This window comes from Arachis stenosperma, chromosome 9 (assembly GCF_014773155.1).
Source record: "Arachis stenosperma cultivar V10309 chromosome 9, arast.V10309.gnm1.PFL2, whole genome shotgun sequence".
NCBI classification, from domain to species: domain Eukaryota; kingdom Viridiplantae; phylum Streptophyta; class Magnoliopsida; order Fabales; family Fabaceae; genus Arachis; species Arachis stenosperma.
The window spans coordinates 16,741,553-16,755,164 of NC_080385.1; the positions used below are offsets into that span (position 1 = coordinate 16,741,553).

Below are 13,612 nucleotides of genomic sequence, written 5' to 3' on the forward strand. Positions count from 1 at the left end.
AGCTATATTATATAGCGTATATAGTACACAATTAGCTGCCAATTATATGGTAATAAACTCAACAAAGATACATAAAATAATCATCAGTAACTGCAATGCAAGAGGCATTAATCAACTATGATCATCTTAATTTCCAGGCTTGATTAAAATGATGGTGTGAATGTTGGATCACCTACCAGTGATATCAGTGAATATGGGAGTGACTTGTCCATTGAGGACTGAATAAGTATCTTCACCTTTATTGAAAGATGGAGGCACAGCAGGCCACACAAAAGCAGGCCTCTCTTGAGGCACCACTGGCGGCTGTGCTTCCCCGTTCAGAACTTGCAGAACAGTTCTCATTGAAGGCCTATGGTGCGGGTTTGGATGGCAACAAGCCAACCCCAAAACAAGAACTCTAGAAGCTTCTTCATCCTTCATCTCTTTACTTATCTTTTTGTCCACAGCACTCACTATTCTCCCCTCTCCGTGAAGCTCCCAAACCCAATACACAATGCTATTCTTGTAATCATCCTGTCCGTTCACAGTCCCTGGCCTTCTTCCGCACATTACTTCCAACACAAGAACGCCGAACGCGTACACATCGGTTTCCACCGTCGCCCTTCCGGTGAGGAATGTTTCCGGGGACATGTACCCTGGCGTCCCTGCAATCTCCTTTGTGGAATGGTGAGTTTCATTTCTCTTCTGAATGGTTCGCGCCAATCCGAAATCCCCTAACTTGGCATTGAATTCCGAATCTAACATTATGTTGCTGGCCTTGATGTCCCTATGAAGCACCCTTTTCTCACAACCATTGTGGAGATAGTCCAATGCTTGAGCCACACCATATATCACTCTCTGCCTAGTTTCCCAATTTAGTGTTGAATTGTTAAATCCTTCCCCAAATTCATTGCCAAAATTGTTTTTCTTATGGAACAGGTACTTGTCTAGGCTTCCATTAGGCATATACTCATAAATAATAAGGAGCTCTCCTTTTTCATAGCACCAACCAATCAGTTTAACCAAATTCTTGTGGTGGAGGCTTCCGATTGTTGTGACTTCGGCTATGAATTCTTGCTTCCCTTGGCGCGAATCCTTCGAGTGACTCTTTACAGCTATCTCCTTGTTTTCGAGTAGCCCTTTATAAACTGTTCCAAAACCACCTTCACCAAGCTTGTTTTGAAGGCTGAATCCCCCCGTTGCTTTTCTAATTTCCTTTAACCGGAACTTCTTTGGAGCCATGGATGAATGTTGAATCTGATCCTCTATCCTCGGGTATGCATCTCCTGAAGCTCCCACACCATGATTCCTACGCCAAATTAGGAGAAACACAACACCACCAATCATAATAACAATAACGGTTGCAACAGTTATCCAAATCCACAACAGGTTCTTATCATCATGAATGATATCTACACCGTTGAACTCCCATGCTCTAACACAATTCAACTCAGTGTAATTACTCGTTGAAGCAGAGAATCCGACATAAACCTCTTCCTGAAGATAGGAAGAAAGATTAAGTGGTGGAGATACCAAAAGCGTCTCCATTGGCCAAGTTCTTGTACTCATGGAACCAAACACGGATATAACATCATTATCATACTGAATTCTTATAGTGACATTAATACCTGATGAAATATTAATCCCTTTGATTAACAATGGTTCCTGTTTGATGGAGTAGACACTGTTTATGTTAATACCAACGTGGTTATCAGGGCCATCTTCTGCAAAACTTTTTCTTGTGTCAAATTCCACAGCAAGAATCCCAGCTTGAGAAGTTCCATTAGTTGTGGCGTTCACAATTCCCAGCCACTCTCCCGAACTGTCGTCCGGGAGAGCGGTGTTTGCGGTTAAGATGAAGGCCAAGCCCTCTCCACCAGGGGAAGTTTGAGGATTGATGTTAAGAACAAAAGTTGTGTTGAAACTTGCAATTTGTTTCTTGTTCTTGCTCCATAATCTGAATGGTTTATTGTGGAATGTCCGTCCTGAAAAATGGCGTATTTCGCCACGGATATCAGGGGTTACTTGGATGGCATCTAGGTAGATTTTTGAGTTTTTGCTTAGCAGTAAATGAGATTCATCTTGTGGTTGGAATGTAGGGAAATTGAACTCGAAGCAACCAACTTTGGTGAGGGTGATAATACTTATTATGATGATGACGATGGTTGGTAAGAATTGATGTTTAAGTAACAAAGAAAAGTACATGTTGGAAGAACTATGGAAGAGATTGTTGAAGCTAATTAAGGCCAATTATATGGGTATTATGATGAGATTTTTATGTTCATCATTCTTTCTTTGTATAATTCATGTATAATTAGGTGAGGTCAAATGATTTGAGTAGACTTTTAATTAGATGTTGGAAGCTTCCTTATCTTTTCGGCTTATGTATTTCTCAGTGTTTATATTCAACTATTCATAGTCTATTATTATGACGTGTGTTGTATGACATTTTCTAATTGAATGATTTATTAAAAATATTATTTTCACACTAAAATTGGTCATTAAAATCAGTTATCATATATTTATAAAATAATATTTTTAATTAAATGTTGGAAACTTCTTTATCTTTTCTGCTTATGTATTTCTCAATTGTTACATTCATAGTTTATTATTATGATGACGTGTGATGCATGACGTTTTCCAACCTTTTAACCACTCGTTCTGAGTAATGAACTACCAAATTAAAAATAAATAAAATAAATTTAAAACCAATACAATAAATGCCAATGTCTTGTATTAAAATGGAAACAAATGTCTGTATATTTTGTTGAATGTTATACGGACTAAATCTTTAAAGTAGTTTTTTAGATTTTTGTATATTAATTTAACTCTTAAAATTCTAATTATACTAATTTAATTCCTCAAATAACTTTCAAATGACATATGAATTCCACAATCTATTTTTAACGTAAATCAGCAGCTAAATTACTATGGGATGTTATGTAACACTCAAAATTACTATTTTAAATTAATTTTAAATTATTATTTTAAATTAATTTTAAATTATATATTTATTTATAATTTTAATTTTAAAAATTATTTTTAAAGATAATTAAAGATAATTAATTAGATTTAAAATAAATTAAAATTTTTATTCAAACTCTATACATATAAATTATTTTTCTATTTATGATTAAAGTTTTAGAAATTTAAAAAATAATGAAGTTTGACTATTTAAATTAGAATTTTGTTTAATTTTATAATTATTGAATTATTTTTTATATTTAAATTATAAAATTAATAGTTATGAAATAATAAAAATTTTATATGATTCAATTTTAGATGATTTATATATATTAAAAATATTATCTATACACTAAAATTGATCGTTAAAATCAGTTATCATATATTTATAAAATAATATTTTTAATTAGGTGTTGGAAACTTCTTTATCTTTTCTGCTTATGTATTTCTCAATTGTTATATAGTTTATTATTATGATGACGTGTGATGCATGACGTTTTCCAACTGAATAATAGATAGGCTTTAACCACTCGTTCTGAGTAATGAACTACCAAATTAAAAATAATTAAAATAAAGAGTAAACTGTCATTTGTATCTATAAAAGTTGAAAACGCTGACATAAATACCCATAGAAAAAAGAAACTACCATTCGTATCCATAAAAAATTATTTTTACAGGCAAAATTATCCAAACCCTAAAAAATTATATAAAATTCCTAAATTACCCTTATCTTCACCACCACACCACCTCCTTCACCCAATCACCTTTCTAACCCTAACCCTCTTCACCCAACCACCACCCCTCTTTCCCTTTCTAATCTCAAATCCCACCACCACCCTCTTCACCCACCCACCATCCCTCTTTCCCTTTCTAATACACTCTCACCATAACTTTCCAGTGAGTTTCCACTGCTGTTCCAATGGCTCCTTGCCACACCCTCCTCTCTTTCATCCTCACAGTCACAGCAACACTTGCTGCCGCTTCTCCGGAGAAGAAGAGCACCTTCACGGTGCAAGTCCACCATGAAGCCAACATCAACATATCCCAGCCATTATCCTCTTCAAAATCACAAAAATAAAAAACTTAGATCAAATTGAAGAATAGAACATATATAGATTCAAAATAAAATCCTAATTTCTTAGAACATTCACAAAAAATTGTCAATTTCTCAGATTCAAGATCACTATCTCGTTGCTCCAGTGACATAAACAGGTTCCTTGTTAAAATTCCTTTCATACGTTACAGAATAGGGTTTCTCTCTCTCCTTTCTCTCTCTCTCTCTAAATCTCATAGTAGCCATGGTTGGCACTAGCATCCACCCCTATCACTAGCAATGGCCCCCTGCGGTTGCCGCTCTTCCCCCTCCGCCATCTCCTGCCGCCGCACCTGCTCTCCCTGCTCCTCCCCACCCTGCCCAAGAGGTAGCTCTCCTTTTCACCTTCTTACAACTTTCTTGCTTGAAAAATGGGAAAGTGATTTGTGTGTTGGGTTAGGTTCGAACGATATTCATCACAGGGCTTCCGGAGGACGTGAAGGAGAGGGAGCTACTAAATCTGATGCGGTGACTTCCCGGATTCGAAGCGTCTCAGCTGAATTTCAAGGCCGAAAAGCTGGCGCGGTGGCGAGGAGAAGCTGGCGCGGTGCTCCTGGGCTGGCGGAGGTCCGCGACGTTGCTAGCGGAGAAGGGTGAACGATGATGAGGAGGGTGAGAGGTGGTTTGTGGTTGATGCTGGGATTGGGTGGCTGAGAACATTGAGAGATAGGAGGGAGGAAAGAGATGATAGTGTGGAGAGAAGGGTAATTTAGGGATTTTAGATAATTTTTTAGGGTTTGGATAATTTTGCCTATAAAAATAATTTTTTATGGGTACAAATGGTAATTTCTTTTTTCTATAGGTACATATGTCAGCATATTCAACTTTCGTGGGTACAAATGGTAGTTTACTCTAAAATAAATTTAAAACCAATACAATAAATGCCAATGTCTTATATTAAAATGGAAACAAATGTTTGTATATTTTGTTGAATGTTATACTGACTAAATCTTTAAAGTAGTTTTTAAAATAGATTTTTAGATTCTCGTATATTAATTTAATTTCTAAAATTTTAATTATACTAATTTAATTCCTCAAATAACTTTTAAATGACATATTAGTTTCACAATTTATTTTAAACGTAAATCAGTAATTAAATTACTGATGTGGCATAACTAATACAACGTAGCATCGTCATTAACTTCTACATCATTACTAACTCTCACATCATTATTATTCTCATACATCCTTTCTCATTCCTAATTCTTTGAACCACATTAATTACCACAACCATCATTTCTAATCCGTCACCATATCACTATCGCACCCTCTTTCGCCTTTGGATCCACACTTACTACATTTACAACCTCTGTTAGCTTTTGTTTCAGCTTCAACATCTATTCTACTCTCTATTTTTAGTGCTTTGTCGGCATTAAAGACGATAATTGCAGCGTCTCACCTATCATCTCCACTATTAGCATGTACGTTCACTGTCCCTCACCGATTAAAACCAACTATTTGAATCTCACAAATCCTCATGCTTCACGAATCCATCATTTCCATCTTTCTCTTCTTCTTCTTATGTTGTCATGCGGATCTGGAGTTAACGTGGGTCAACCCATTGGTCATTTTGTTGGAGTTCAACTTAAGATGGTTAACACTAGCTCAGAGACCGCTTAAAGGTCCTCGACAATTGCTCCTTTATGTTTTCACAATTTGACATGCTCTCCGACTCTGACGTTGATTGGTGGGATTCCCTCTCCCCTGATCTTGATAACTTCGCCAACGAATTCATCATTTTCAATCATTGCAATAATTTTTCACTCTGCAACCATTTTGCGGAGCTGATTTCACTTTTAGGATTGGTGGAGAGGACGGCGGGTTGTCAATATGGGTGCAGGAGAGGATAGTGGAGTCGTAGAGGTGGCGGTTGAGGGTGTCGAGGAGAGAGTGGAGGTCACTCTGTGTCTTGAGCTTGCCGTGAGAAGGGTTGGGGGAGTGGCAGTATTAGGACAAGGGAGAGAGCATGGTGGAGCGTTTGGACGAGAGAAGGGATGTATGTGAATGATGAGTGCGAATACATTTAAGTTTTTACCTGTTTGCCTCTCAACCAAAGTTTGGAATTGTTTGAACTTTTTCAAAGCTTGGTTCTTTGTTTTCAAAGCATAAGTCCAAAGCTTTCTTGAATGGTCATCAATAAAAGTAATAAAGTAAATAGCTCCACTGAAAGACCGTACCTTCAAAGGATCACAAATATTGGAGTGCACCAATTTCAAGAAGTCTGATTTTCTTGAAGGTTGATGCTTCTTAAAGAATAATCTTCTTTATTTGCTAGCCATGCAATGAGAACATTTCTTCAACTCTGCATTCTTCAAACTTGAAAGAGCATCCTTTCTAGCTAAATAATTAAGTCCTTTTTCACTAATATGACCAAGTCGTTTGTGCCACAAACTACAAACTTCTTTACTTTCAATCGCATTCACACTACTTTTTGCAATCATGGCATGTATCACATACAAACTTGAAGTACCTTTTTCTCGAACCACCACTAAGTTGCCTTTAGTAAGCTTCCATTGTCCAAAGTCGAAAGTGTTTACAAAGCCTTCATTATCAAGCCTTTTAACTGAAACCAAATTCAAGCGAACATCTGGAGCATATCTAACATCTTTAAATAGTAGCTTCATTCCCATATTGGTCTCAAGACAAACATCTCCTACACCAATAACTTTGGCCAAGTCATCATTATCCATCTTAAGTACTCCAAAATTATCTGGAGTATAAGAAGTGAAAAACTCCTTCTTCGGTATAACATGCATTGAGGCGCCACTATCAATTACCCAGCTGAACTCATCATCAAAAACAAGATTGACCTTGTACTCATAATCAGCAATATCAACAGTAAGAAGATCATTTGAAATAGAAGATACACGATCATTTCCACTATCATCCTTCTTTTCTTGCTTACCTTTGTTTTCCTTTTTTCAAAGATAGTAATATTTTTTAACGTGACCCATTTTGTGATAGTAGTGACACTCAACATTCTTGTATCTTCCCTTGGATTTGCTCTTACTTTTACCTCTACCCTTTTGAACTCTATTCTGATTTCTCCCCCTGATTTCAGTGACTAACATTTCAGAATATGACGAAGAATTATGCGTCTTTCTTCTCATCTCTTCATTTAAAATACCACCTTTAACAAGCTGCATGCTCACTTTACCATTCGGAGCAGAATTAGTAAGAGAGATATGAAATGTCTCCCAAGAATATGGTAGAGTATTTAGCAGCCACAATCCTTGAACCTCATCTTCAAACTTGATTCCCATACTTGACAACTGATCCAGAACCTCTTGAAAATTCATTCAAGTGATCTAATACTTGTGACGCCTCCTTGTATCTCAAATTCATCAACATATTCAACAAGTACAATTTATTATTGCTAGACTTGGAAGCATACAAGGATTCAATTTGATTCCACAAAGTCCTAGCATAAGTTTCATTAGCAATGTGATTATAAACATTATCAACCACTCATTGCCTAATAAAATCACAAATTTGTTGGTGTTCAAACTCCCATTCTTCATCTGTTTTAGATTCTAGTTTTTGTGTAGAAAATAATGGTAAATGTAGATTTTTGACAAACAATAAATCTTTCATTTTTCCCTTTCATAGATGGTAATTAGTGCAATTCAAACTTATCATCCTAGTAGAATTATTTGCCTCCATCTTTCAAACAAGTTATAACCAAATACCCAAAACTGAGCTCTGATGCCAATTGATAGGAATAAAACACAATTCCCTACTTGCAAGAATTAGAGGAGCAACAATATCTACTTACAACAAGTATTAACACCAATACAATAATACCCAATAGCAGCGGAAAAATCACATAAACCAGAAATTAGAAATAAGCTAAGATTTTTAACGTGGAAAACCTCCTCAATGAGAGAAGTAAAAACCACGAGTCACCAAAACCAGGATATAGCTTCACTATGATGAAAAATAGGGTAAAAGAGAGTCACAAATTACTGCACAAAACGTGCATACAACAAGCCAAACAACCCAAGTTTCAAAGCTTTCAAAACAAGAACAAGAAGATGAAAATACCACAAAAATAGAGCTACTGTGCGTGGCCAATATCTCCAGCTACAAACATCAAATCGAAGATCCGAACGGTGAAATTAAAGAACCAGATGTGTAGAACGTATTGTCCAAATTTGAGCTCGATCCAACGGTTAATGAATCTGCAGCGACTAATTTACAGAAACAGCTTTGTGTATGTACGAAAATAACTTTCTCTCTTTTTTTCTCTCTCTAGTGTTTGGTGTTCTCCTTTCAAAATGACCTCTCTCTCACTCAACCCTAAATCACCTCAGCCACTTCAACTATTCACGAGGTTGGATACTAGCATTTGGATTTTTTCTCCATATAAAAAAGAAACCCAAAAAATCCAACATATTGTGCGTTACTTTGCTTTTATTTATTTTTATTTTTTTATTCATATACAAATCAGATAGTGTTTGTGTTAGGATAAAATCTTTTAAAATATAAAATTTGAAGGTAATTTTATCTAATCTTTTCTTAAATAAAGAATAAGTTATTTTTTATAATAAATTTAATAATTATTGAATAAAATAAATTATATCATCAAAATGATTAATATTAATTTTTAATTTAAGTTAAGTTTTAATAACCAAAAACTAATTAATTATAATAAAATTAGCTAAATTTCATATATACTTACAAAATTACACAATTCTTATATTAATTTTATTAATAACTATGAAATTCACCTTTATTCAATTAACACTTTATCTACTTTTTTATTATTTTAAATTTGTGGTTTGGCCTTTTGAGTTTTTTTTTTATTTATTCTTTTTAGTTTTTAGTTTTTTTGTATGTTAGATCTAATTAATATATGCGTAGTTTAAAAAAAAGAAGTCATAAAATAAAATCTCTTTTGTAATTTTTATAATTTAAAAAAATATGATATTTAATTAGTTGTCAAAATTTAAGTTAAATTAAAAATTGATGTTAACTATGATAATATAATTTATTTTATTCAATAATTATTAGACATATTATAGGGGATAATATACCTTTTATTTGAAAAAAAATTAGTTAGAATTTACTAAAATTAAATAGAACCCGAATCTTGCAGCCAAGTGTCGAATAATAAGTGATGGCGTTCTAAGAATTCATGTTTATGTGCATATTATTAATAGAAAATATAAAACCTAAAATAAAAATTTTATGTGGCGTCTAGAGCTAAAATTAACAATATTTGATAATAGTAAATATTAGCTGGATTATAAAGTAATAGTATAAATTTTTAATGTGATTTGATATGTTTATTTTTGTGTTATAAGTTCTAGGGTGAACACGAGTGAAATTGGTTTGGGTTTAAGGTGAAATTAGAATCGAATCAATTAAGTTATAATTGGTTCTGTTTGGTTTGAATTTGTATTTTTTTATGTGTAGTGTACCCGAACTAAATCAAAACCAATTAAAACGAATTGGTTCAGTTTAGATAATTGGGTACTCGGTGAAATAGAAATTTATAAAAAAAATAAAAAAAACAAAATTTTTATCTTAAAAATTCAGTAAATACAATAAACATATAATATTAATAGAAATAATTTAAACATGTTAAATACTAAATATATTAAAAACTAAACACATTAAAATTCAAATATATTAAACATTAAAGACTTTAAAATTCAAACATAGTAAAAAGCATATATATTTTTTAAATTTTTATTTTTTTATTTAATTAATATATAGTCAAATCTACGAGTTGATTCAGATTCTGCACCCTAGAACTATTACCCGAATCAATTATTAAAAAAAAATTATTAATTTGATTCGAATTAAATCTGATTATTTATTAATTTCAGAATCAATTTAATTAGTTCGATTCAGATTCAAACGGATAATGAAGTACTTGCGACTGACATACTCACCCCTGTTAAGTCCAAATTAACAAGTAAAAAGTCCATATTGGAGACTAACCAAAATTTTCTTCCAAAGTCCATTGCACCTGACTAGGAGTAACTTGGTGCTACTTGAAGCGCGAAGACAAAGAAAGGAAATAATAACATCATCCTAATACAAATGATTATAAGAATGAAGGACAAGGACAGCATCATAGTAGCACATTTAGCAAATTCATAATGAAAACAAATGGACAATATGCAAAGATGATGGCATTTGGCACACAAAAGAGTCAGAATTTTAGATCTCCTTGATTCAATTTTAGAAATTGGCATTCATCTATATAACTTGCAGCTTTTAAATTGAAGTCCAGAAAAGAGATATTAGTTCATGAGCAACATTCTTTCTATTAAAAGCTTTTTCTTTTCCCACTTCATGCTTGAACAAAAATATTCTTTATTCTCTTTAACTAAAAAAGAATGTCTTAAGATGTGAATGTCTTAATTTTGTATGAGGAGTATTAGAGAATTAGCATAATTTGTGATGTTTAGCCATGTTACGGCCTGGCCCAAAAGGAACCTGGGCCGATCCGACATACTAACCACCCGACCAAAACGGTCAGGTGATACGCCCATACCCGACCCGAACACGTGTCCGGGACAGCTGATCACCACAGCTGTGTGAGGAAGTTTCGCAGAAAGAGGGTCCTGCCCTTGTAGGACCCGCATCTGACATAGTATATAAGGGGAGGGTCCTACCCCTCCCCCAAGGTACGTCACACACCCCACCTAACCCATTTCTCACCTACACACTAACTGACTAGAGCGTCGGAGTGTCTTTGCAAGTGACACCCCCTCCTTCCACAACGAGAGCTCGGCGACCCGGTAGACCGGATCCGAGCACAACCGTGATCGAAGCGTCCCCAGTCCCACATATTCCACCCGAACCGTCCGGTACCCGAACAACCGAACATTGGCGCCGTCTGTGGGGACGCCTAAATGGACGTCGTGCCGGGCCCCGGAGACCAAGGCCGAGGAGCCGGAGCAGAGGGGGCGGCCTCCGTCGCCTCGCCAAGAGGACGTCGAAGGTCCCCCCGACAATGCACTGAACCACACACAAGGACGTGACCCTTCGGGGGAACTGGCGGCGACAGCGCCAGAATAATGTAGGAGCTACGCCACAGGGTCCAAAACCTGGAACGGCAGCTGGCCGACCAGGAGCACGACCGACGAACCACTGATCCTAGCTACCCCCCATCTCCTGAAAGCCAAGAGAGAGACTCCCACCGAAGTCGTCTACGACGCGTCTCCGCATCCCGAACGGAAGCAGAGAGCACTCGAGAAGAGTCACCCATCCCGAGAAGACGAAATGACACAATCATCTACTCCCGAGGCAAGGAAACGCGCTACACGGGACGAGATCGCGAAGACGGGGAAGAGAGGTCCGAGAGGACACGGCGACCCGTGATAATGGGCGCTACCCCATTCCATCGATCCATCCTCGAAGTCCGGTTGCCAAAGCACTTCGACAAACTGACGGACATGAGGTACGACGGAACCCAAGACCCTCTGGAACACCTCACAGCCTTCGAAGCTAGGATGGATCTGGAGGGAGTAGGGGACGAGGTGAGATGCCGAGCTTTCCCGGTGACCCTGGCAGGACCCGCGATCAGATGGTTTAACGGCCTCCCGCAGGAGTCCATCTATGGGTTTTCGGACATCAGCCGTGCCTTCCTAGCCCAATTCACAACACGAATAGCAAAGGCAAAGCACCCGATCAACCTTCTGGGGATAACCCAGAGACAGGGAGAGCCGACCAGGAAATACCTGGACAGGTTCAACGACGAATGCTTGGAAATTAACGGCCTAACCGATTCGGTGGCCAGCCTTTGTCTGATGAACGGCCTTCTCAACGAGGACTTTCGAAAGCACCTTACCACAAAACCAGTTTGGACGATGCACGAGATCCAAACGGTAGCCAAGGAGTACATAAATGACGAGGAAGTTAGCCAAGTCGTGGCCACCAATAAACGGCACTCCGGCTACAACCAACCTAGGCAACAAGGTAATGGAGAAAGACAAAAAGAACAAGCCAGGGAAGGAGCGTCGAGCAAGGCACCCAGGCCATTCCCCCGGGTCGGGAAATTCACCAACTACACTCCGCTCACTCTTCCCATCATGGAAGTTTATCAGCAAATTGCCGAGAAAGGAATCCTGCCGAAGCCCCGACCACTCAAGGACCGTACGGGGGGAAACAAGAACTTCTACTGTGACTATCACAAGGGCTATGGTCACCAAACACAGGACTGTTTTGACCTGAAAGACGCACTAGAACAAGCGATAAGGGAGGGTAAACTGACAGAATTCTCCCATCTTATAAGGGAGCCGAGGAGGCGTCATCGCGACCAAGACGAAGAAGGCAAAACCCGGTCGGCAAAGTGGCGACAAGAGCCAGAAGACAGAGATCACGGCCTCACCGGGATAAACGTAGTGACAGCCAAAAACGCCGCGCCAAGGTCGCGATCGGCGCACAAGAAAGATGCCAAGGTCTTGGCGGTCTCTTCCTCGCTGGTGCGAAGCTCTAAGAAGCCCCCTTCTATCTCTTTCGGCCCAGAAGACCAGTGGTTCGACGAGGCCCCTGAAAACCCACCCATAGTCATCACGGCCAGAGTGGAAACCGGTCTCGTCAAACGAATCCTTGTCGACACGGGGGCAGATTCGAACATCATGTTCCATAACGTGTTTGACGCACTGGGGCTAAGGGACGCCGACCTGTCGACTCACCAGCACGGGGTCATCGGGTTGGGCAACCACTTCATCAAACCTGATGGAGTAATATCCCTGCCGGTCTCAATGGGACAGGCTCAAGGCCGGAGATCGGCGATGGCCGAGTTCGTGGTCCTCCGAGATTCCACCGCCTACAACGTCATCTTGGGAAGGAAGACGATTAACGATGTTGAAGCGATAATCAACACAAAGCTGCTAGTCATGAAGTTTGTTACCGATGACGGATCTATAGGGTCCATAAGAGGGGACCTCAAGACGGCAGTCACCTGCGACAACGCCAGTCTCTCCCTAAGGAAGAAATCCAAAGAGGCGTCTGGGGTGTTCCTAGCTGACCTGGACGCCAGAGTAGACGACAAACCCAGACCAGAACCAGAGGGAGACCTGGAAAAATTCATAGTCGGCGACACGGAGGAAAAATTCATGTTCGAACATACATATCACTGCAACTTCTTGAAACTTTGTACCCACTTGCCATGACATGTCAGTATAAAACAACTTGCTTTCTTTCTTTTTCTGTGCTCCGATTTTCTTGCAGGAGCAGGATTCACACTATATATATATACATATCAGAGATATATTTGAATTGAATAGAATGATACACTTGTCCCACCCAATTATTTGGTCTGGAAAATTGTCGTGCACACCATGTGTTTATGAAATTGTGAAACCGTTAAAACTTGTATCAGCTTACTATATATATAATAATAAGTGACCAAAGGCTGCATTATATTCATAGGAAGAAAGAAACAATGAGTGATTCTGCAGTTTTAGAGTCGCTTAGGCCCTTTGTTGAGGCCAAAGCCTGGGACTTTGTGGTTGTTTGGAAATATGGGGATGACCCTACTAGCTTGTGGTTTTGCTCTTGTTTAATTTGTATATTTGTCATTCATTTTGTGCAATTAAGTTTAGTTTTTTGAGG

At 37.9% G+C, this 13,612-nt stretch overlaps 2 protein-coding genes across 2 annotated transcripts; one reads left to right on the plus strand and one right to left on the minus strand.

Moving 5' to 3' along the window:
• LOC130947598 (probable L-type lectin-domain containing receptor kinase S.5) lies at positions 1-2,231 on the minus strand. Its single transcript, XM_057876299.1, has one exon. It carries the CDS (start codon positions 2,182-2,184, stop codon positions 169-171), a length of 2,016 nt encoding a protein of 671 aa, XP_057732282.1. The 5' UTR covers positions 2,185-2,231; the 3' UTR covers positions 1-168.
• Positions 2,232-11,376: 9,145 nt separating this feature from the next.
• On the plus strand, positions 11,377-13,170 carry LOC130949159 (uncharacterized). Its single transcript, XM_057877959.1, has one exon. It carries the CDS (start codon positions 11,377-11,379, stop codon positions 13,168-13,170), a length of 1,794 nt encoding a protein of 597 aa, XP_057733942.1.
• The last annotated feature ends 442 nt before the right edge of the window (positions 13,171-13,612 follow it).